This window comes from Dermacentor andersoni, chromosome 5 (genome assembly GCF_023375885.2).
Source record: "Dermacentor andersoni chromosome 5, qqDerAnde1_hic_scaffold, whole genome shotgun sequence".
NCBI lineage: Eukaryota > Metazoa > Arthropoda > Arachnida > Ixodida > Ixodidae > Dermacentor > Dermacentor andersoni.
The window spans coordinates 198,676,141-198,701,869 of record NC_092818.1 but is presented as its reverse complement, the minus strand read 5'-3'; the positions used below and the strand labels follow the sequence as shown (position 1 = coordinate 198,701,869).

Here is a 25,729-nt window from a genome sequence, read left to right as displayed (position 1 = left end):
GAAGGGGCATTAGGTTTTCTCGGGGAACGAGGGCAAATAGACGAGAAAAGAGTGGCAGTAACGAAGGGGAGGCTAGATGATTGGTGGAGGAAGTCAAGGGAGATATAATACCGTAAATCGGGGAGCTAATGTTTTCTATACTATTTTAGATATTTATTTTGGGGGGAGGAGGGGAGTGAAAAATAGTTTAAAGAGAAGGGGATATAAAGAAAAAAAAGAGAAAGGGGAGCAAGAGGCTAGGTGGCGCCAGCCGCCGCCCGTTACAAAGGGTGTAGCCGCCATCCATCCATCCATCCATGTATAGGTGTTCTGTGCTTCCTCTGTGTGTTCCTCCATGGGCATCACGTCAACACCAACACCAACAAAACTACGCAACAGGAATGGGTTAGGGGGACGACCGCGTTGGCAGTACGCGAGAGCGCGAAGTTAATTAAACTTCAGTATGGTGTTATTTATGGCGTGTGCTGCCAAACTTGTATCAGAGCAAGCTCTGTAAGATATTTTATGTCTTTACGGGAAGACGCCGTCAGCCAAGCGGCCGACGGGGGCCAGCTGCAGACTTCTGTGGATGTTCCAAGACTTCATACGTACTAAGAGCTCTCTTCAATGACGATATGTGCTTTTAAATGACTTGCTGTGATTATCGGCAAAAACAGTGCAGTGCATACACTTGAAGTCGGGCGTCACCTCCAAACATGTTTACGCGCGCTGCGAAGGAACTTCTACGCAACACCATCAGTAGTGTCGACCACCACAACAGGGTAAGCTTGAAGTCGCTTAACGTATGTGCTGAGCACGACCTGATGCTTAATCAGACGGTTAGGCAAGTGTGGGCACCCGACTGCACGTAGTTCACCAGAACCACGGAGACGAATGTATACTACGTTGTCACACTGCGATTGTCTGCGGATCCAAGGCTTCACGTAGTCCACTAGAACCGCAGAGAACGCTTGGCGCCGTCGTCACTGTGTTACTGTCAAGACGCTTGTCTGCGGATCCAAGGCTTGCTTAATCGCTCTCGGTGCTGTATAACGCATGGTTGCAGTACTAGTACGCCACGAGTTATTACCCGCAAAAACTACCATGCCCCACAGATGTCTCGGCTTCGCAGAATCTGAATTGAGATTGCGTTTAACCGCGGAAACACCGGCCTGTATTCATTTACAGAAAGTACCTCTCGAACTGCACGTGCTGAAAGTGACGCTCACGGTCGTGTATGTTTGTCTCAACTTGAACCAGAGAAGGTGGTGGAATTACCACTAAGCCCTTTCCGTTCCATCAAGCGCATTTATAACACAAATTTCTTGTAGGTCTTGACAGCAGCTTGTAATCACACACCCTTGAAACAGTTGTGCTTATTCGCAACGTTGTGTGTGACGCTGTGACGCTGAAACTGCTTTTAACTGAATCGTGTACAGCTGATTTTTATAAAGAAACAAAACTCTTTGAAGTTAAACCCGAAGCTTTCAGTGACGACTGTTCCATTATAATTTCAGATAGTCTCAGGCATATTTTGTTGACCTGAACAGTAATGTGAGAAAAACGTATCTTTCACTGAACTCTTGCTTTTAGCAAGACATATTGCATGATTATACAGCTGGTGCGTCTAGATTAAGAAACTGTTAAACCTTCCTGCATGCTTCACTTTCTCAATGTCATAAATCAGGTGAGGTGCTGCCGTACAAGCACTTGCTGTGTCGTGAAGGAAGGCTCCTAGTACTGAAAGTTGCTTCATACTGAAATCATTCAAATGAACCTTTCTTTTGCATCGAGTCCAATGAAACACCCATGGGGGATCTTAAATGACTCCATTCAACTGGGACGTTTGTTCAAGTGAAGTTTTAGTGTACATGTTTCTTGATTTGGCTACACATTATACGGAAGCAGAAGAAATAGAACTCAACATAATTAACCTCAGTGTCTCCTCTCTTTGCATATATTGTTCGTTGCACTAGATGAACATGGCTTTTTGGTGCACAGGTTCTAGAAGAACAGGAGATGTGGCGTCAATGGGAGCTGGAGAAGGGTCTCACCATGATGGTGTCAGATGAGACTCTGCGTGCACGACAGCATCACACGCGAACCCCCAAGCAGTCCTCGAAGCGTCGCCGGTCCCCCCAGCAGCCACTGCCAGCTGTCAGCAGTAGCTCTCAAGATAGGTCAGTCTGCTTGGTCCCATTGGGAGGTGTGCCCTGACAACATGCTTTGGAAAAGCGTTGTGCAATTTTGCAAAACTTTCTGGCATTCCTTCCTTGCTAAAGTTTGGTGCTTAAGTTTTTCTCATAGCAAGTGGCCACCTATATTGCTGCTGGTGTTGGACCCAGCTTGAGCCATTGACTCCGAGCGCATAAGCTCATATAGACTTGAACAGTCTACAGGACTTGTATAATGCAAGTGTCTTGTCGTGTGGCATGTTTCTGTGCCAAATAAACTGGAAACCAGTATCATTGGGTGCTCATCGAGTGTACAGTGCACAAACAGGCAACCTACCAATGTTTACTTATTTCTCAAGTAAACGCAAGTTTTATTTTGTTGAAATTGCTGATTAACATCTCTCTTAGGGCATGACCAAATAATACCATGTTGTGTTGCATTTCATTATGGGTGGGCTTGGTTTGCGTAACTATAGTTACATACAATACACATGTGTGAGATATAGAGCTTTAGTGTGTTCATATATATAAATGGAATACAGGTAATCCTTTTACAGAATACTGGAGAAATAGAACTGTGAATGGTAGTCGCACTGCTGGTCACGGCATCTTTTGTCACTTTGTCCATGTACAATGCGTATGAAATTTTTTTGTTATGCAAGTGTTCTTATTGAAGGAAAATCATAAATAGCTGCATGCTAATGATTATGTCACTACCAACGCTTTACACCAGCAGTGAAGCAGATATAGTATATAGCACTGTGTACTCTCTAGTTAAACTCTGTGCACAAGGCGGCGCTACCAGCGTTGTTGCTGCTGTCCACCGTTGCGCTAACATGGAGAGGTGTTCTGTAAGTGTCTATCTAGTGGACATGTCCATTTCATTTGCTGCTGAAGTTCTGATTGGCTGGGCTGGGGTTCGCATCAGAAGGAGACAGGCGTTCCCAGCCAATCAGCACTTTAGGAGCAGACAAAGTGGACATGTGTGCTTGGCGGACACTTGCAGAATACCCCCCCTGATTACCTGGTGCTCCGCAAAGGGTAACATGTTTACAGACAAGCTCTCTACTGGCTGAAATACGAGAATATGTTTTGTGCTTGAGAAGCTGTGCTGATTAGATAACTTCATCTTTGTGTCCAATGAATTGTTTTGTTAACAGTTAGGCGTGCATTGTGATCTGAAAATACTTCGTAGTTTGAGCTTCTTTTTGTCTGTTTGCTTTCCTTTCTGCTTGGTCTTTCTGATGTTTCTGTGGCACTTAGTGTGAAAAAAATGAACTTGCAATATACACTCAATGGTCTGCAGAGAGCTGCACCAACTGTAAATAAAAGGAAGACTTGAAACATAGTTTGTCATGTACTGCCATGGTGCAGGTGGGGCCACAGTGGCTATCGGGAGCTCTACCCTGAAGAATTCAGCCCCCCAAGAATCAAGCGGCGTAGACGGTGAGCACTGCACTTAACAGACTGCTTAGCTGCAAATAACTGGCTAACAGCCACTGCTGAACAATGGTGATCAAGGGGAGAAGTGCCCCGGCAAACTTATTGATGGACATGAAATATAAGTGCCAATCAATTTAGTTTGGTAGAGTATTCTTTCAAAACACTATTATTTCAAAACAGCGCTCGTCCTGTGGTGCGCGTTTTCGATTGTTGTCTTCGTCTTCTTTGCGTTGCTTCAAGTTTTACTATATTCTATTACTTTATGAGAAAAAGGCCGATTATAGGTAGAGGAAATGAGGTCGAACTTCTTTCTGAATATTGTGCCCCATCATGATGTCAGTGATGTGAGTGTGCCATCAAAGATAACTTAGTATTTTCACATTTCATTTACTTTCTTGCAAGAAGTTTTCTGTTTGCTGTAGAATGAAGTATGCTTGCCCCAAGCTGGCACTGTGAAAATTTGTGATGTGACTAGGTGCAGGAATTTCAAGGCTGTCATCAACGTCCCTTTGCTTTTTGTGTTCTTTGTGATACAACAAGCCTCGTTTCATGGCAAGACTATGCAGTACGAGAGATGTGCTCCTCCTATCTCCACACCAAGCCATGTTGGTGGCCCAGTTGGCTCGCATTCACAATTACAATGTGCAGCAGAACTGGGCAAAGACAGAGAAAGAAAACAACAAACACACAGTGCCATGGGTGTGTGTTGTTTTCTTTCTCAGTCTTTGTCCAGTTTTGCTGCATATTATGATGATTTATCAGCAGGCATAAATGTAGAAACCAACATAAGCTATAATATATGTAATATATATAATATATATAATATATATATATATATATTATATATAATATATATATATATATATATACAGTGCAGTCCACTTATAACGATATCGAGAAAGATGAAAAATATGATCGTTATAACCGATGATCGCTATATCTGGACTGCAGTTATCAAAAAAAAAAAATTTTTTTAACGCGTTTGCGCTCTTTACCTTTGCAGCTCTGAACTCGAATTCGCTACTTGTTCTAAAGAATAGATGATGTATACAGTAGGCCGTGAAAAACAAACTTTATTTCTAGCGCCAATGACCGTGTCAAGGATTAGGCGCGCCGAAATAGTCCGAAATCTGCACTTGCTTTTGCGGCAGCTTCAGCTTCACAACCGCGGTGTGCATGGATTCCAGCTGCTGCGTGAACACTGGCGGCAATCCTTTAGCATGCATAAAATCAAGGAGTCGATCGACGACAGTGCACTTTGCATGGACATCGTGGTCGGGGTCAAGGAGCCACTGTCGATCTCGTTGTCACTGTCGCTGATGCCGTCGCCACCGTCGCACAACTTTGCGTCTGTCGAGACAGCACATCATCGGCGATCGCCTCGTCGCTGACCTCATCGTAGAACGAGGCAGCACTGTCTGCAGTCAAAAACTCCTTCGACACACCACCTGTGTCACCAGTAGGAATGAGCTCCCAGAGCTCGGTTATGTCGGCGACTTCCACCGGGTCGGTCTCAGCGGGTTGGGGAAGTTCGTCCTTACGCACAAAGCCCGCCTTCTTGAAGCAATTGGTGATGAACCACTGGTAAAGCGCCTCTTCAACATCGGCGTACAAAGGGTCTCTAACCGCTTTTCCGCTGATAGCTCCTGCCTTCACCATCGCGGTGCTCCCGGTTTTCAAGATGGTTGATATCGTTAACTGGACGAGCCCATACTTCTTCACGAGGGCGCTCGCCTTGAAGCCGCATCGAGAGTCCTGCAAAATATATTCCATCTTCGTGTCAAGCACGGAGGAAGGAAACTAAGGAGAGGCCCTGACGTCACTCTATGTGAAGCAAAAGTGAAGCCGGAATTTGGCGTTGCTCATGGCGATGCTCCGCCTTTTGGGCCACCCTCCTCTCTTGTTTACATCTTTCGCGAAACCACGCCGCGCTGCGCGTGGTGTCGCGCGCGGAGTGCGCGCGCTCGCGCAACATCTGGCAGAGCAGGGTGCAGGTAACACAGCGCAACAAGACACGGTGACTAACGCAAACCCGCCCACTCAGCGCCTTTGCCACGGCCCGAAACCTACCAGAGCAACACGTGTGAGCGCTCAAAACCATAACAACGCCGCCATTGTGGCCCAAAAGGCGTGGCCATACAACAAAAAATAAAAATAAAAAAGCAGCAAGAAAATGAGAACCTACTACGTCATTTCCGCCACACTTTTCTCCTAGCGCGCGGAGGGGGGTAGGGCCTCTCCTTAGTTTCCTTCCTCCGTGGTGTCAAGCGACACAGCTTTGCGCTTTGTCGGCGCCATCTTCGAACTGGGTTGAACTGTTGGTTGCACGCTGCTTCGGTGGCGTCAGCCTGCTATCGCGAGAGAGACGCCGGATGATAGTGATCTAAGGAAAGCAAGAGACGCGGGACGGGCGCCGCCGCGCCGCATTGCCTGTCGCTTCTGTTTTTCTTTCTCTCTCATTCGGAGCGACTGTGGCCGACGCGCATGAAGCAGCTAGCGCCATCTTGTGGCGCGCTGCGCCAACGTTGGCTGCGCCTACTCGTGCGCGGGCGGGGCGAGGCGCGCTGCGCGCTAATGGCGGCAGATACGAACTTACGGAGGTAAACATCGCCTCGTCTCGACATCGTTCGTTTCAGGGAACTAAGCAACGCAAACGTTACGATTATTTGGCACGGAAAACGCCGTCCAGACTGCAAAATTTTGATCGTTATATCCGATATGCGGTGAATAACCTATCGTTATAAATGGTTTTTTTCCCCATAGACCTAACGCATAAAATGACACTCTCATGTCGACCCATCGTTATAACCGATATATCGTTATATGTGGTATCGTTATAAGTGGACTGCACTGTATATATATATATATATATATATATATATAATAACTCTACTTGCGAGATAAACTCGAAAAAATTCAGAGAACCGCGGTGCGTTTTGTTTGTTCGCGTTATCGGAGAGCCGATTCTGTAACACACATGTTGAAATGTTGTGACTTGGAACTGCTAGAAACACGACGAGAAAAACAACGAATGAAATTATTTTTCCAGATAACCAGAAATCAAATAAGAATAAACAAAGAAACATACATTCGACCCCCTTTCAAACACAGTGCGCGTTTAAACCACAGTGCTAGTGTACAGCCTTATAAAACACGCATTGATGGTTTTGAATACTCGTTCTTTCCTTCGTCTATTAATATATGGAATGGCCTTCCGGACTGCACTGTAACAGCACAAAATGTTAACGAATTTTGTAGTCTATTAGAATTGTATTACAGGCAACGGGATAATTGAGACCTGATCATGCTTACTGTTATGCTGTGTATGTTTGTTCATCCTGCCAGTAACTTGTGTTTGACAATGATGTATAACGTTGTATTGTCAATGTTGAAATTTCAATTTTTATTTTTTTTCCTCTCCTGTAATGGCCCTCAAGTGAGGGCTACAGTATCCCTAAATAAAAAATAAATAAAAATACAAAAATATGTATTTCTGGCTCTCTATTTTTCAAAGTGTTGTGCTGCATAACATACGGGTTCGTACACCTCCTTGAAATCCTTGAAAACCCTTGAATTTGGAAAAAGAGATTCAAGGGCCCTAAATCTTCTTGAAAATAAATGCACTCCTTGGTTCCCTTGAAAACTTGGGTTAGGGACAACTTCTGAACATTCATGTAACAATACTATCCTATATATTCTCACCTGAGAGTTTCGCTAAGCTATTGCAGTCTGGCATGTACAGCCACTGGCAATAGTTGTTTAAATTGCCATCGTGGTGCTAGGCAAAGCCAGATCAAGCGACCAAGCCATACTACCATTTTTGTTGTTTTGCTAGTTGGTTTTCATAGCAGCCATCACTGCTCCATTTTTTAGGCCTAGGCTCTAGAAATGCCTGGAGAAAAATAAGTTTCAGCCATTTAGCTTTAACATAATAGAGTATATTTAGGCGAAGCCAGACACTACTGACCATCATTGAGCAAAGTGTGTAATGTGCCACAATTTCCACAAAGGGGTTGACATTGTTACAATCAGAAAGCAGACTTTGAAGAGAGCTTGAAGCACATTTGCAATGCAATAGCTACTTAGCTATAAGAAATTGCAGCCAAGATGAAGATTTAAATATTTTTGTGTGACTGAATATTTGCCCTTCAACAACCTAGATATCCTTGAATTGTCCTTGAATTTTGTTTTGAATGTTCTGTACGAACCCTGAACATCTTAACACTATAATCTTATGCATTGTCATCAGCTGTCACCATCAGTGTTACTATTGCCAGCTATGCCTTGTTAAAGCACATATACTCTCTTATAGGCCAACTGAACGAAATTTCACTTTGGCTAAATTGGTTACAAATGTGTGTTACCACTGAAGCAACCTTGGTCAAGCTGCAGGGCTGGTAGTTGTACAATATTTTTATTAGCAGCCTCTAAACAGCACTTAAGCAGACAAAGCATGCACCTGGTGGTTAGGGGCTATGACACAAGTCCCAGCATGTCACCTTTCAGGTTAGGTGCTGCCTAATCTAAAAGGACATGCCTACAAACCAGGTGTTCTAGGTTATGCATCACTTCTGGCAAGCAGTAATGGTAGCATTTTCTTTGTTTTTTTCTTTAAGTTTCATTATCAGGAATTGCTATTTTTTAAAGCTTTCCATGAGGCTTCCACTCGTATTTCAAATGGAAAATCTTGCACGAAGGCTCTTGATACCTGCACTATCTGGAACTGGATCTTTTATGCAGCCCGAAATATCTCTGCAGTTGTCCTTTAATTTGGCTCATAGCATTTGTGACGACCTAACTGTGCCCTGGTGTGTAGGTCCTCCAGCCACCACAAGAGGAAGTCGCGTCACCGGAAGTCTCACCACAAAAAGGCCTCCTGCCAGGAAGGCCGTCGCAGCCGGTCACGCCATCGTCACCAGCGTAGGGACTCCTCAACCAGCAGTAGCAGCAGTAGCGACAACAGTAGCAACTCCAACTCCTCAGACAGCACAAGCAGTAGTGATGCTGAACTGGTCTGGGAAGAACGCAAGACTTGAACTCTTCTGGTGTGGCAAAAGGGATAGGTGTGTAACCGCTACACATGTGGTTCCATATTGCTGTGGCGTGCAAGATGATGCCAGTGCAAAGTTCAGCAAGCCCAGTTTTCTGACCATGGTCTGTGTGGCTTGCTGTGGGCTTGCGGAATGCCGCCAGTTTTTCCTCATTGTTTATGAGAAACAGTGTGCTGTCCCTTTTCTTGAAAGCTCTTCAAGTTTACTGTTTTCATTCTCTTTGTGATTGAGGATAGCAGCAATAAAAAAAATGTGCTGAAATAATGAAATAGACTTCATACTCTGCGCTAACCCTGGCATCATACAAGATGTGGACGTGCTCGGCAAGGTGCGCTGCAGTGAGCACAGGATGGCAAGAACTCGAATTAGCCTAAACCTGAGGAGGGAACGGAAGAAACTGGTACGTAAGAAGCCGATCAATGAGTTAGCGGTAAGAGGGAAAATAGAGGAATTCCAGATCAAGCTACAGAACAGGTATTCGGCTTTAACTCAGGAAGAGGACCTTAGTGTTGAAGCAATGAACGACAATCTTGTGGGCATCATTAAGGAGTGTGCAATAGAAGTCGGTGGTAACTCCGTTAGACAGGATACCAGTAAGCTATCGCAGGAGACGAAAGATCTGATCAAGAAACGCCAATGTATGAAAGCCTCTAACCCTACAGCTAAAATATAACTGGCAGAACTTTCGAAGTTAATCAACAAGCGTAAGACAGCTGACCTAAGGAAGTATAATATGGATAGAATTGAACATGCTCTTAGGAACGGAGGAAGCCTAAAAGCAGTGAAGAAGAAACTAGGAATTGGCAAGAATCAGATGTATGCGTTAAGAGACAAAGCCGGCAATATCATTACTAATATGGATGAGATAGTTGAAGTGGCTGAGGAGTTTTATAGAGATTTATACAGTACCAGTGGCACCCACGACGATAATGGAAGAGAGAATAGTCTAGAGGAATTCGAAATCCCACAGGTAACACCGGAAGAAGTAAAGAAAGCCTTGGGAGCTATGCAAAGGGGGAAGGCAGCTGGGGAGGATCAGGTAACAGCAGATTTGTTGAAGGATGGTGGGCAGATTGTTCTAGAGAAACTGGCCACCCTGTATACGCAATGCCTCATGACTTCGAGCGTACCGGAATCTTGGAAAAACGCTAACATAATCCTAATCCATAAGAAAGGGGATGCCAAAGACATGAAAAATTATAGACCGATCAGTTTACTGTCCGTTGCCTACAAAGTATTTACTAAGGTAATTGCAAATAGAATCAGGAACACCTTAGACTTCCGTCAACCAAAGGACCAGGCAGGATTCCGTAAAGGCTACTCAACAATAGACCATATTCACACTATCAATCAGGTGATAGAAAAATGTGCGGAATATAACCAACCTTTATATAGCTTTCATTGATTACGAGAAAGCGTTTGATTCAGTCGAAACCTCAGCAGTCATGGAGGCATTGCGTAATCAGGGTGTAGACAAGCCGCATGTAAAAATACTGAAAGATATCTATAGCGGCTCCACAGCCACCGTAGTCCTCCATAAAGAAAGCAACAAAATCCCAATAAAGAAAGGCGTCAGGCAGGGAGATACGATCTCTCCGATGCTATTCACAGCGTGTTTACAGGAGGTATTCAGAGACCTGGATTGGGAAGAATTGGGGATAAGAGTTAATGGAGAATACCTTAGTAACTTGCGATTCGCTGATGATATTGCCTTGCTTAGTAACTCAGGGGACCAACTGCAATGCATGCTCACTGACCTGGAGAGGCAAAGCCGAAGGGTGGGTCTAAAAATTAATCTGCAGAAAACTAAAGTAATGTTTAACAGTCTCGGAAGAGAACAGCAGTTTACAATAGGTAGTGAGGCACTGGAAGTGGTAAGGGCATACATCTACTTAGGACTGGTCGTGACTGCGGATCCGGATCATGAGACTGAAATAATCAGAAGAATAAGAATGGGCTGGGGTGCGTTTGGCAGGCATTCTCAGATCATGAACAGCAGGTTGCCATTATCCCTCAAGAGAATTTTTTAGAACAGCTGTGTCTTACCAGTACTCACGTACGGTGCAGAAACCTGGAGGCTTACGAAAAGGGTTCTACTTAAGGAGGACGACGCAACGAGCTATGGAAAGAAGAATGATTGGTATAACGCTAAAGGACAAGAAAAGAGCAGATTGGGTGAGGGAACAAACACGAGTTAATGATATCTTAGTTGAAATCAAGAAAAAGAAATGGGCATGGGCAGGACACGTAATGAGGAGGAAAGATAACCGATGGTCATTAAGAGTTACGGAATGGATTCCAAGGGAAGGAAAGCGTAGCAGAGGGTGGCAGAAAGTTAGGTGGGCGGATGAGATTAAGAAGTTTGCAGGGAAAACATGGCCACAATTAGTACATGACCGGGGTAGTTGGAGAAGTATGGGAGAGGCCTTTGCCCTGCAGTGGGCATAACCAGGCTGATGATGATGATGATTGAAATTAATAACCAGCTATCTTGAGAAATGCTACCAATTTACACACGTTAATAATTATTCCTTGACATCGTTAAATGAACCAAATGGAGTACCCCAAGGATCAGTATTAGGTCCTACCCTGTTTTTGTTATACATTGATGACATAACTCAGATTGACAACACCCTTGATATAGTAATGTTTGTGGACAATACTAACATATTTTTTACTTCACGGACGAAATGTGAACTTCAAGAAAAGACTAATCATTATCTACAACATATATCCGAATGGCTAAATGATGATTTTCTACAATTAAATGCCTCTAAAACCAAATACATCATGTTTCTCCTTCAAATAAGTGCAACCAACATGTCTTGCATATTATGCATGCAACTGAGAGTATTCACCAAACACTTGAGCAAAAATTCTTAGGCGTTTGGTTCCAAGTCTTTGGCATGATCATGTCATGTGGACCATTTGGTAGTCAATATAGCTAAATCAATAGGATGCATCAGAAAGATTTCTACATTAATACCCCCCCCCCCCCCCTCTTCGGCTAAAAAAAAAAAAACTGTTTATTACACTCCAGTATATTCTAAGATTGCCTAATGTTTGCTAGTAAGGGATACCACCACTCAGCGCAACTATAATAGATTAACGGTACTACAAAAGTGCATGCTACGTATTTTTGAAAATTATGCAGGAGATATCCGTGATTTACGTACCAGGGAGTTATTTGTGAAACATAACATGCTTATGGCCAATCAAGGTTATCTTCATAAATTAGTGCAAAATATACACGCCACAAGCATATACAAAGACATTGATATGGTAGTTGAGCATCAGTACGGGTTTAGGCAGCATAGGAGGAGGCTTCTGAAGATTAGGACAAATTACGGGAAACAGTGGTTAACATATCAAGCTACACAGATTCTAAATAAACAGAAAGACATAATAAATTGGACAAATAGCCCTGGTAAACTTAAAAGAATGTACAAAACATTTCTTGTCACAACAGCATGTGTATTGTAGACCGTTTTACATTAGTTTCTACGTTATTTATAGCATTTCTGAATTCCTTTTTTTTTTGTTTTGTACCCACAGTGTACTGGTACATAATCGATTTTTACATATCTGCAACATGATAAAAAGGCCTACTGGCTAACACATGAATCCTGTGTGACCTTTTTGTATATGTATATCTATCTGCGTGATCTGTGTGCATATGTATGCATCTCATACTTGTTATCTGATGTATTAGAAGTCACTTTTTTTTTGCTTCTTCGGCTGTATATTGAGTGCAACTGCAATTTTCATATTATGTGCACCTTATTGTATACATTATTGTATGCATAAATGCTGTATGAACTGAACGGGGGCAGGGGCCCAGTCAGGCTGTTTCAGACTTTAGTCTCTTGTCTCTGCAGGAAATGCCCTGAAATAAAGCGATTTCGATTTGATTTGATACATGAGCTTGGCTGAAACTTCGGCTCACCTCGCTATCCTGGAAGACAGCTCAGGACACTGAACATTTCGAAGGTCTGTGGTTGCTTCACATATGCAATAGGTGTACTAACCACGATACTGATTGCGCACAAGTGTAGATGATGTGCACACAGAACGGCCAGTGCACAGCCTTGATGTAAACTTTTGCTCTCAATCCCTTGAACATCAGCGCCATATCCACAGAAGGCAAGAGCACGGACGTTCAGTTGAAGCAGTGTGCGTGCATTAGAAAAATAAGATTAAGCACAAACAGAAAAGGAATGCTACCTGAACCAACCAAACGACCAAATTCGGCACTTGGCATTGATCATGCTCGCTTGTCGTGCTGGCGCTGCTTGGTCTGGCCATGCCTGACCCTCCTCATAAAGGTGAAAGCAAAAGCTACATTCGTATAGAACCCAATGCTTCGCACTTGCCTACAGGGCTTCCCACGTTTCTGTTCTAAACTCCTGCCATTGTTCATTGGAGGTGCAGAGTGGAAAAGGCTTCAGGAGCAAAAGGAGATGCACCGGGTAGGAAGTTGGGTGGAAGCAGGCGCCGTACGTCAATACTGAGCGCCGCTGGGGCTGCTACGGTTTAAGATGCATACGTAAAGCTCATATGTGTGTATGAGGGAATAGGGAAGTGCAGTGTAGGTGCAAGCATTGTGCTACTGATAACACGGCAGCTGCTTGGCTCTGTGCCGTTTCTACCTCTTGACACAGTCGTTCAACGTATGGTGCGTGCTGCTTGGATAAACTTTTATCCTATTATCCTATTGACATAATTTTAGCAATGCCTTTTATCAAAATTAACTATACAGTTGGTCAAATCATTACTATCACTCAAACTCGATCAAGAATTTATTTTTTTGCTTAAGGCTCACTCGGACTTGCTCGTCAAAATTGACAGCCGGGCTCACTCGGACTCAGACTCGCCGAAATTCCACTCAGCTGGAGTCAGTCTCAGAGACTCGCAGGCCAGTCTGAGTGCGACTGAGTTGACTCGTGAGCGAGTTTGCCGACCTATGCCTCTCAATTCCTGACTGTGTGCCTAGAGTGCAAGAATTTTCCATGTTGCTGATGCACTGGGGTTTCTTTTGGTGCTTGCACAACTGCAAGAAAAGTTCATTTTACCATCATGCATCTGCACATGAGATCTGCAGCTTCACCAATGTTCCACAGGCAGTACAGTGTCTGCTGAACTGGTTGCTGTGCACCACCCATGCTTGTTGGCAATTGTTACTGTTTCACAGTTTTGCTGTTTGTTATAAGGCATATTTTAGCAAATTCTTCATTGCCGAGATATTGGCATGTAGTAGCTATTAGTCAAAAATGTTACTTTGATTGCCTGGGTCCAACACTGGGCCTACAAGAGGTGCCGTATGGAGGGCTTTGGATTATTTCTGACAAACCAGGGTTCTGTTATGTTCATCCAAGATATGCTAACAAGCATCTTTGTCTCATGTTCTAACTGCAATGTGGTAGCAGTAGTGGCCAGGGATTGAATCCATAAGCAGAAGGACATAGCCACCATGGCAGGTGAGGCCCCTTAGTGAACATGGGAAATGTGCTCACTAACATGCGAAAGCAGACAAACTAGCAGTGTTCCAGATGCGCGGGTCTTTAATACAATGATTCCAAAAGTTGCCACAGGTCCCACGTTACAAAAAGCTTCATTCAAGGGTGATCACATTCAGTTAATTGGACAGTTTAATTGCATAACCGTAGTAACACAACCAAAGTCAAAACTCCTACCAGCTAACACGCTGCAGGGCTGGGCCTGCTATTTACAGATTCATATACTAGCTTATTATACACAGACTGATGTACCGCCTGTTTTTAATGGGGTGCTTACTCGGGCTTATCTTACAGATAAGAGATTAAGTGGCAACTGCTTGCTCCTCCAGCTGCCCTTATTGTGCACAAGGCAGAAATGTGCCAATCAACACCAAAACGGCATTTCTACAAGTTGACACCATCAATTGGCTGAAAAACTGAACTGTAGTGAATTCTATCTCACTATATTGCAAACCCATAAATTTGAGATGTGCAAAATATTTTTCGGCACATATGAGGCACTGACCACAGTTAGTTCAAATGTTCCAATGAAAATCAGTAGTGATGAAAATCATCAGGAAGGCAAGATCCCAAGGCAACAAAATAGCACCTCACTCGCATCATGCTAATTTTTTGTGCTATCACATTAAAATATTGAAAACTTGACCTTTTCAGCACTGGAGGGAAAAAAGTCAAATACGTTACAAAATCCCAATTGGAATTATTAAAGAATACTGTTTGTACAAGACAACCAGGAAACTTTCAAGGGCATTAATTAATTTTAATATTTCACTAAACCACCAAAAGTGGACTGTGCTGTGCAGTAAATTGGCTCTGCATTATGAAACTGCCAAAAAAGAAGAAAAAGAGTTGAGCATCGGACACTCTTGAAGAATGCCATAGTCTACGCTTATGAAGATGGCATTTCTAAGTATCAGTTTTGTTAACCTTTCCGATATTGTGCATGAGTCTTGCTTGTGATGAGGATAGTGCTGACCAGTTTAATGCATCACCTATAACTGATGACAAAAGTACATCAGTCACTTTGCTTCTGTTCACCGCTGGCAGCTAGCATTTTGTTTGCTTAGCATTCCTTTGTGCACTTCTAAAACAAGCAAAGTTCTGCAAAGGCCCATCATTGCGAAAAAGTAATTATCCCCTTGCTGGGAGTCTTTATTCCCTTGATGAAACCCACATTGACACGGGTGCAACATTTCCATCTAGGGTAAGCCTAACCCTTTACTGCATAGCGTGTTGTATGTGATACACATAGAATTCCTCCTTCAAACTTAAAAGAATCAAAAAGAAAAAGAGAAATATTACATATTTACACAGAATTTGTGTCATATCTACCAATGAAATACATAGTAACCAAAACTCTGCAAATAATTTTCACCATTAAAAAAAATTCTGTATAGTGCCAGCTCGTCACACAACAAACGAAAATTAATATATAAATAGACAAGTTACGTTGACAATTTGAACACTACAAATCAGCATACAAAAATGCCAGTGTCCGACTGCTCTTCATCTACCCACTGTAACACTTTGAACGAGAAAGATATTTGTATTGCCTGTAAGGAAAGCATTAATTTCTGTATCATACGCATGCAGTTATGGATAGTTTCATGGATCAGAGCAGACATTTGTTTCTTTGCGAGAAAACAAATTTAGTGGCCAAATAAAACACTTTTATGGGTCACTGTTTTTTAGTGCCATTATTATCATGACAATAAATATGCTAGCAGTGTTGCAATAAATATTATAGCAAGGGGTCTGCTCTAATATCAGAGACAACAGCAGCAACAAAGAACTCGTGGAAGACAATGAAGGACGCATTCTTCTGGCTTGTGCTGCTTTGTGTTGGTCTCCTAAACACTATGCAAAGCAAAGATTCAAATAAAAAGAAACACTAAAGGTTCTGGCCTAGGTATTGGGGTTACCAATTAGTCAATCGAGAGTGACATCATGACGCTTCGAAGAAACTTGTAGCAGATGAAACTGTACAGAAACGCACTCCAGCTGTACAACAAAGTATCAGCTTTTTCCAATAGCTCAGATATTTCTTTTGTAGGTTTTATGGAACTTAAACACTCATCTGTATGGTCAAAAAATATGCCTGTACTGCATGGCGCATCATGTATTATGTGTGCCAGCTTTTGCTAAAAAAATCGCGACTATGGTTTTCTTGGAAAACTTAGGTATGTATGGGCATATTTAACTTATGCAAAAGCTTTAGTTTTTTTTTACAAGGAAATAAGAATTCATGCAGTAAGGGGTTAAGAAACTATGCTGTACTTTGGCACCAAGAAAAGGCGCCTAGGGAAACAAAGTGTGTGAAATGTGATGTGCTGACAAAATAAAAGTGGTGCAGTTGCGTTTCTCGTTTCCAACAGATGCCGTTACTGTTAAGCATATCAGATGAAGATTCCTTCGTCTTGTTTCATCAGGCCTCACTGTGGTTGTTGGCGCATATTATGCCACGCCAACTAAAGCACACAATTTATGTCGCTAAATGTTGTGCATTGAATTTCGATCAGACAGGCTGGACACTATTGCATGCACCTGTTGGTAACACAGAACTCTGGAAGATCTATGCAAGCATAACAACAATGATCATGCAGTGTGAACTGACGCTGCAACTACGATGGCAAAGTGCAAAAGTTGCAGCAGGCATGACTAGCTGTAAACCAACACTCGGTAGCACTGAAAAAAAAAAAAAAAAAAAGAACTGCAGCTGTTCTCCTGCAGAGTCGCTTTCTCTGCCAAGTTCAGGATTCCCTGCGACAGTGCACAGCAGGTGGCAGCTGACACGGACTGCCCACTCTAGTCCTTTAGGAAGTGTGTACAGGAACATCGCGTTCGGTGAAATTCAGAGCCCTGCATTTTGCTGGCCACAATATTGGTACAATTTAGGTTTATTTTCCTTATGAAAGAAGAAGTACAGTACTAGAATTTGAAAGATTTTTGAATGAGCAAGAATGCTTTAAAAGGCATTTCCCCTGTCATTTCTTGCAAAACCCAAAAAAAGAAAAATAATGACACTACGTAAGGGCAAAAGATGTGTTTGGCTAGATTATGACTTCACAACCCCAAAGCACCAAGTGGACGTATTAAGCTTCAAGCCACGTACATTTGTTCAGGGCTTAGTTTACTCGTTTTTAAAAAACCTGCCCTTGATGTGCAAGGCTTTCTGCAACAACATTCATGGAAATATAAAAAAAAAAGCGATCTTGTCTTCAGTACAGAAAGAGTTAAGGTTTGTATGAGGCACCGAGGCATGAAACTTCACACAATAATCACTCGGATGAAGTCTTGTGCTACTGTCTAAGAGTTGCCAGTAAACGCAGTTGAAGTGGGCAAGCACAAATGTGGCTTGTATAGTGGAGACTCCAGCGTATATCCATGACTTCCCCTTTTTTTGGCTTTTTGAAAACTGAATGTCTATTATCAATATTCAGCAATGATTAAGGCTGTAACGTCCACCATACATACGCTATACTGAGTTTGATGCCTCAAAAACCTTATTTAAGTGCAAGAAATTTATTTAGCACAGAGCTCATAGCTGTATATTTGATATGATGGAGTGAAGTTTCAGCTGTGAATAGTTAAACGAAATACGAATTACTATTCTAATGAAGTATTAACATTTCATTGTTTTTTGTACCATAAATAAAAGTGAACAATTTGTTCCAAATTTTCTTGATGTGGAACTGTGTTTGGACATTACAGAGTTACCATCAAAACGCCATAATATGACTCTTTTCAGAGCTACTTAGCGAATCACCATGCAAGTTATCCAAAATGACTTGCAACTGTAAGTTCATTCCTGATAAAACATTGCCCAATGTCACGATAAACTGAAATACACTTTTAAATGTGAACCATTAACTGCTAAAACAAAATAGGCTGTGATTGTGACCAGGCAGCAAACCTCAACTTAGTAGAAAGCTTTATCGTCACCAAACTTCAAGATTTTTCTTCTCAGGTACATGTTAAGCGTCGAAGCATTCCCTTCAAATATTTTTTAGCAGAGCATTTTAGCAGAAACTAAGTGGACGGACCCTGATGCTCCACTGCTGGCATGAAAGCGTTGTGTGCACACACACTATGGCTACGTGCAAATTGTTACGACACACTGGTCTCAGAGGAGCAGACCATCACCAGTGTGATAAGTACGTTTATATTACAGAACTGCTGAGCTGATCTCATTAATATTCATGTGATTTAAAAGATAAAGCTGAATTCTACCCATTGCTGGATGCATAATTTTTTATTTAGGGTCTCATATGTCTTACAACGTTTCAAAAAATTTGAATACCTATTTGAAAAAAGTCAGAGCATCAATTTTATGACTCAAACTGCGAACAGAAAAAAAAAGTGATCCTGTAAACTAGTATTATGCACATTTCAAACATAGCAGGCAACGCTTGCATTTGCGACAAAAAAGTAGCGCATTCCACATGAACCAAACATACAGGTGTGCATCATGTAATTCGATGTAATGTTGTCTCATGCTTTCTATGTCGCAAAATGTGACATAATTATTACGTGGAAGGTGTCGTAGCTATGACCCTATTTACGATCTAAATGGAGCGACAGGTTTTCGTGACCAGCAGCCACAGCACACCGCTTGCGTTCATGACCAAAACCCAGCACGTCACATACTGGAAGCGCAAAGGCGCACAAATATGTGACAACATCCCCTTTTGTCCACAAGTTGTAGTTGTGATACACATGACACATACATTCCGTACAAAGCATTGCTGATCAAAAACAACTGCACTGGAAAACGCGTGGAGCTATCTCTGAACACACTACTTGCATAGCTTCTGCAGCATTGCCTGCTAAGTATGAAACAAAGTATAGTGTATTTAAAGCTGAAGAATATGACACATTGGCTTACAGTTTATGTAAGTAAGTGCACTGTTTAAACTAACCTTGAAAATGTCATATTCGTAAACATTCCTACAACTCGAAGGAATGCCCATTTCTTCTGTTTTGAACATTTCATACAGTTTACAACAGCTGTGCTTGCTGCAGAGCTATAACTGTTAATTTAATGCTTCAATTTTAAAGAATTTAAATTTTTGAAAGAAAAAGTGAAGGTATAAAATAAAATTGCGTATAACAGCCAGTAGAAAAGCTTTTTATATTAAAACCAACAAACTACACCTTAATTGTTTTAGTGGATAACTAGCAAGTGATTTCTCGACTCCCATGTACTTAAGACAAGGGGCACTTGTGGTTAGGTTACCTCATAAAAAATATTTAAAAAAAAAAGAATGCTACTAAGCAGCAATAAATTTTCAAGCAAGCCTCTGGCCAAGTCAAATAAAATACATTCACTACATGCCAGTCCAATGTGGTGGTGAAACAGTGCCAAATCACCCTCCAATAATTACCTGTGTGAAGCTCTATGCTTCCAGCCAGGCTGGGTTTCCACATTTACCAGAGAACGAAGCCTTGCTGCCCACAGTTTGCAGAGCCCTGCTTCAGAACTCATGACCAGGCATTTTGCTAATGGGAGACCACCTTCTTTGATGCACGGCCAACTGGTTTATTTGCTGTCATTAAATTAAAGAGAGAGGGCAGACACGTGGAAAAAAATTAAGAAAAACTATGTACAGCAGCAGTGGGGTGACAGTGCCCTTTCCCCTCCTCTGGGCAAGGTATCTACAACTGGTGAAGGGGCGGGCATGCAGTAGGCACTTGTGCTTTTCAGAAGTAGACGGGCTGCGCCTGAGCTGGCTGTGGTTCGTCGTGTGGGAGCTCGTCTTCTGCATCCAGGTCGGTAGTCGGACAGTGGCAGACTGCCTCTTCCAGTGTCTGCACAGCAGCCTCGCGGCAGCACTCGGCGGCCATGTCCTCATTGGCCACTGCAATCACACCTGCACAGTGCACCAATCAGCAGGCACATCAGGGAGCGTAATTTGAAACTTACGATTGCAATCACTTTTCAGTGAGAACAGCTTGTGGGGACACGCTCACTTGAAATAGATCCGTTTGTGCTGAACTACACAAGGGCAGTGTGGCAATCAGGCTTCGGCACAATGTTTCGTAGAGAGCATGGCCCCACTGCCTTCCAATGGCAAGTGGAATGCGTACCTCTGTCATCGTCCTCTGTGCAGGGCAGCGGCTGTCGGGCGTCTTGCAGGCGCGACAGCTCTAGGCGCAACCGCTGTCTCTCTTGCTCCAGCTCAGCAAGGCTTGGCTGCACACAGGCACAGTGTAATCACTCCACAGGCACAATCACACTGTCACTGTCAGTGCTAAAACAGAGACTATGGGTGAAACATTGGCTCACACATTCCATTCCATCCCTGTAAGCTCTACACTTTTTGTCTGGCATCGTTGCAGGTGAAGCATACTTCTGATTTGCCTAGGATGAAACAGGCAAGTAATGCACTCAAATGTGTTATATATTAAACCCATTGAGCAAAATTTGATTGGAAATTGGAAATTGGTTTAAAAGAGTTGTGTATATCTGGTCAGCTTCTCTAGCCTTAATACCATGCCTGCGCTGTTTTCCACACCACGCTGTTCCGCCAACAAGCCCAGTTAACAACTATTTTGCAGCATGCATGTTGCATATTGAAAGCACAGTAGCCGTCACCCTACATATCTGCTTATGCTGCATGTTAACTAGACTTCTGGAACAATGCCAAGCATACCTTATGAAGTGCATAAGAGTTAAATTTAGTTCAAAAGTTATGTTCGGGAACTTTTGGCTAATTAAAATGACCCCATGAGATAAAGAATCGACGGATCTCACACATACGTCTGTGGGAATTGGTTATAAGCGAAGATTTCTTTTATGTTTACTGAAATCTCTTCACTTTACTGTAGCTCAATATTCCTCACTAAATGCACACACTGGTCCCATTTTGTTTCTCCACACTGGATTGCCATTTTGTGCTAAAAGCTACATAAGTAACTAGGCGTGTCCCACAAGACCCTACAAGGCAAAAGCAATCAAAGCGTGTGTGCACGATTCACAACAGGACAACATAACAATGACTAATACTACTCGGCAGCCGTGCGGTATGGTTCATGCCGACTTCGATTTTCTGTTGCCTACTACTTCACTGCTTGTCTATACAGTCGCACGCCCAGTGGCCCAAGTTGTGTATTTGGCAAGACAGCAGCAACCATAAAGTTGAAGGGAACAGGCAAAGGACACTCTGCCTAAAAATATATTAAGCAGGTTTTTTATTGTGCACCTAAACTCAACTGCAATAAGGGCTTCTAGTTAGACAGTGTCAGCAGCCCTGGTGCAGCCCGACTCTAGAATAATTATCTTGTAGGGCGACATTTCTACAATCAACCTTTACATACACTCAGTATATTTGATCTGTAGCTGTGGCCTCTGCAGCTAATTGATCACTTTTGGGAATAGTACAATCAAACCCATTTACAATGAACTCGATTCTTCCACAAATCAGTAGTTCATTCAGTATGTGAATTCGCTCTTCAGAGGCACAACAATTAATGACGCTGAAACTGGCGTTGGCAATTACAATCCAACATCACATTGGTCCAAAAATTGGATGTTCAGTATCTTCATTATTGCACACGGCACTTTGCAGCATCTATGAAAGTTTCATTATAGACGTCACCTCAAGACTGAAATGTGGAATAGTAGCTCTTTAGTAGCATAGGTGCTCATAGCTCAGTAGCTCATAGTAGCATAAGTGCCCAGCTGGTTCTGATCACCTGCTATTCTGAAACTACAAGTGCAGCTGCCGTCAATTTTTCTTCGAGAGCTTGCAATATATTTTACTATGGTCGAGACACAACTGGATTCTGCAAACAACAGCTGAGCATTCTAGTTGCCTGGAGGCAGGAACTACTGTGGCATGCTGACATGCTGCAAAGATCTTACTGTTATGTCTGCAGCATCAACCGCAGGTGCACCGAGTTGCGAAGTTGCGTTTTCTATGTCGCTTTGGCCAAAAAAAGCATGACATTCGAGAGGTACAACATCATCGCAAACCGTTGTCAGCAATAACATAAATGAAGCATCGACAAACCGTGATCTCCTGATAATGACGTAGTAATAGCTGACTCTTTGTAACTTTGTGCGGCAGTGAGGTGTCGTGCCACGCTCACAAAAACTTGGGCAACAAGAATATTGACAGCAATAATAAGTAGCAATGCTTGAGCGGCTATTGGTCTAATTTGTGGTCCAAATCGTCCAAAACGGGCATGGCACGCATGCGCTGCTGCAGGTGCAGTGCCGTGCACCCGGTGTGGTCGCACTTTCGTGCTTCGGAACTTTGCCTGCACCCACCGTTTACAGTGACCGGGTTTGAAGTGTTCATTGTAACCGTACAACCACTTCTTAAAATGTTCATTACATCGGCAGGGTCGGAAAATCGTAAATGCAGTGAAATGTGGTCATTTAACCAATGGATCGTTTTATCTGAGACAGTTATAAGTGGGTTCAATTGTACTTTTGAGAAGTGCACGGCATGAAAATGACAGTAGTGGGATGTGTGCCATTCGTTTGAGCACGTTCGGTTCAGCTGAACTTATCTAATCAATGCGCACCAAAAGTGACAGACAGACTACATAGGCTGATACCGCAGCTCTTAGTCAGGCATGAGTTCAGCATGGGTGCTTTCAGCTGAAGTTTTAAATGAATAGCTTTCTTCTACTTCGCCAGGGTTTTGTGGTTGGCAGATGGTGATCTAACACCACAGTTAGATCACGACAAGAGTTAGGAGGAGCGGAGTACAGAGCAAAGGGTGCAGCAAAGGTTCAGAGGAACAGAGAGGAAGGCGTATGCTTGGCTAGCACAGGCAATGATGTCGCACAAAGGAGAGGGAGAGGTGAGGAAGTCATGCGACAGGCCACAACCTCTCCACATAAGAAATGCAGCAGTGTAACAGGAAAACCATTGCTGGCTTTTACAATCATCTTCTGTGGATTCTGATGGAATATTTAACTGAGCAAAGCACTTACAGCGAGCAGACTGAGGTAACGCAGCAGTGGCTGTACAGACGACAGCAGGCGGTGAGGGCACACCCCTGGACGACGAGCTGCACCTGCAGGAGGACAATGACCTCAACACAGAGGAACAGGAAGCAGACCAAGAAACAAACGGTGCGACATCACATTCTACTGAGCATGCTGATGCATCAGATGGCTGTGACTCGCAGCATGTTACGGTTCAAAGCAAATGGTATTCTATATAAAAAAAAGTGTGTTTCTTATACTAGAGCACCACTTTTCCCTATATGTTTTTGCAGGAAACTATAGCAATACAATAAAATTTTGATAATTAAGATTTCACAGGACCGGAAAGAATGTCCAAATTAACTGAATGCTGAATTATCGAGGGTATCAAGAAAACAATAAACAAATGTTTACTACACCAACTTGATTTTGTTTACTGAATGAGTCAGCAAATCCAGTTTTTATTTTGCACAAAAGCAGTGTGGAAGCAGTGTGAATTGTCTCATAAGTGATTAGCGCTCGTAGCTGTAGCGCTCGTAGCGGCCTTGCAACTGCCTTCGTAATACGGCAGTGGCTTCACCTCAGACACGCTTTTTCGCTACTGCGTGCACTCGCCGATTATTTTTTTGCCAGTGCGCCAGTTGCCAACAAATTGTCTGTCCATCACGTAGTAGACTGTGCGTTTCCTCCACGGCAGTTTCCACCGCATTTCTGAAACTGCACCCATGCAACTAGTCACAACGAAACTACTGTTTGCTGCAACCGCTATGGACAAAACCGTAGCTGCTATAGATGCGATCATAGATTGCACCCACGCAGTTCAGAAGGCCCGCGGCAATACGCATACAAAGTCAAAACAAAACTACTGTTTGCCAGAATTGTTGCATACAAAACCGTAGACGCTATTGATGCCAGTGTGGATGGTGACTACGCAATTGTGAGGGCACGTGGCAAGCATGGTGTTACGCGCCAGCAAACGCAATGAAGGCTATAAAGGCACAAATAGGCACGAAGCATTCCAGCGTTTGTGCTGTTCAGGTACAATTTCTGCTGATGAATACTTGAATACTTTGTTTAGCGCAAAACGACAGAGACAAGAAAGACGACAGGACAAGGCGCTACTCTCAACTGACATCATTTTATTGCGTCACTCCTTTATAGACCGCTCAAACCAGAGGAACATGCGCAGTGAGCACCATGCGGTGGAGCCACCAACATCCGATCCCAAGAGCGCACTCATGCAACAGAATCGAAAAAACCAAATTCAGCGCTGTACAAGGTTAAGGAAGGCACACTAATGCACTGTGACCCCAATGACTGAATGAAAAAAGCTTCCGATAACTCTCGGGTGGTGGTGTCACGGCTCTTTTTCAAAATCGTGGTATCACGAAACATGGGTTTGCACTTGCATGTTTTACAATGCTGAGCCAAATGGGAACCTGTGCCTGTTGGTATGGATCGCTCATGTTCTCTAAGGCGCTCGTTAACACAGCGGCCTGACTGCCCTACATACACTTTGCCACATGACAAGGGAATCTTATAAACCACACCGACTCTGCAATCTACAAACTTCACGTGGTTCTTTTCACAATCAGGTTTTTTACTTGTTTTAGAAATACGGCTGCACAACATTGACAGTTTCTGAGGAGCGGAAAACACTACCGGAATTTGGTATCTAGTGGCGACATTCTTTAGATTGTGAGCCACTCTGTGGCAATATGGCACAACTTCAGGAGTCTTCTTTTGTGTGATGCGGTTACTTTTGTGCCGCTTCCCTTTCAGTTTCTGAAGCAATACCTCCGAGACTGACGTCACCACCACACTTGGGTAACCAGCAGCCTGCAGCCTATTTAACTGAGCAATGAAACTCATGTTTGCAGAGTGATGACAAGATTTCATTAAGGAAGATTCTAAACACATCAAAGCAATGGCGCGTTTCACAGTCTTTGAGTGCGCAGACGCGTAAGGTAAAAGTTCCTTACGTGCACGTGGCGAATACATCCAACAGGCGTGGCCTGTTTGTAAGGATAGCTGCAAATCTAAAAACTGGAGTTTACCGTCCCTAGATAGCTCATGTGTGAAAGTTAAACCTTTGCCATTGTCATTGAACAGAGTTAAAATATCAGCTACCGTCACGGAGCAGTCATTGTTAGTCTGTTTTATCACAACAAGAAAATCGTCAACATATCTAAAAATTTGAACCGAGTCATTGTTTAAGGCACTCTTAAGAGCGCGGTCGACAAACGATAAAAAGATATTACAAAGAGCAGGCGCCACACATGAACCAATACACACACCATTTTTCTGGATAAAAAGGTTGTTTTCGAACTGGATAAAAGTTGCACTTAAATAAAATTCAAGAAGGGACATGAAACTTTCCGAAGACAACCCGGTCACATTGCGAAAATCTACCTCGCCACTTTCTTCGATGCACGTCATCACACTGCGAAATAGCTCATCATGCGGTATTGAATAGTAAAGATCTTCGACGTCAACAGAAAAAATGTCGGCTACTGAATGGTTGTCTTCCAGAAAGGAAACAACATCGAAAGAATCCTTTATGCCATAAGGATCATCAATAGTTAAATGCTTCAATTGTTTTTGCAAAAAGCGGCTAACCAAAACC

The 25,729-nt window shown here is 43.0% G+C and overlaps 2 protein-coding genes across 9 annotated transcripts in view; one reads left to right on the top strand and one right to left on the bottom strand.

Annotated features, from left to right (window-relative positions):
• Positions 1–314: 314 nt before the first annotated feature.
• Positions 315–12,563, top strand: LOC126531841 (uncharacterized protein NKAPD1-like). Its single transcript, XM_050179584.3, has 4 exons — positions 315–761; positions 1,981–2,159; positions 3,528–3,599; positions 8,413–12,563. The coding sequence occupies exons 1-4, from the start codon at positions 696–698 to the stop codon at positions 8,630–8,632; spliced, it is 537 nt and encodes a 178-aa protein (XP_050035541.1). The 5' UTR covers positions 315–695; the 3' UTR covers positions 8,633–12,563.
• A 1,627-nt stretch (positions 12,564–14,190) lies between these two features.
• LOC126531831 (rho guanine nucleotide exchange factor 11-like) overlaps positions 14,191–25,729 on the bottom strand; it is a 251,734-nt gene continuing 240,195 nt past the window's right edge. For all 8 annotated transcript variants that reach the window (XM_050179572.3, XM_050179576.3, XM_050179571.3 and 5 more), the window contains 3 exons: positions 23,110–23,192; positions 20,251–20,356; positions 14,191–20,033 (listed from right to left, as the gene is read on the bottom strand). In XM_050179572.3, coding sequence (XP_050035529.2) covers positions 19,864–20,033; positions 20,251–20,356; positions 23,110–23,192 — 359 coding nt within the window. In that variant the 3' untranslated portion in view covers positions 14,191–19,863. The remainder of the gene's footprint in view (positions 20,034–20,250; positions 20,357–23,109; positions 23,193–25,729) is intronic.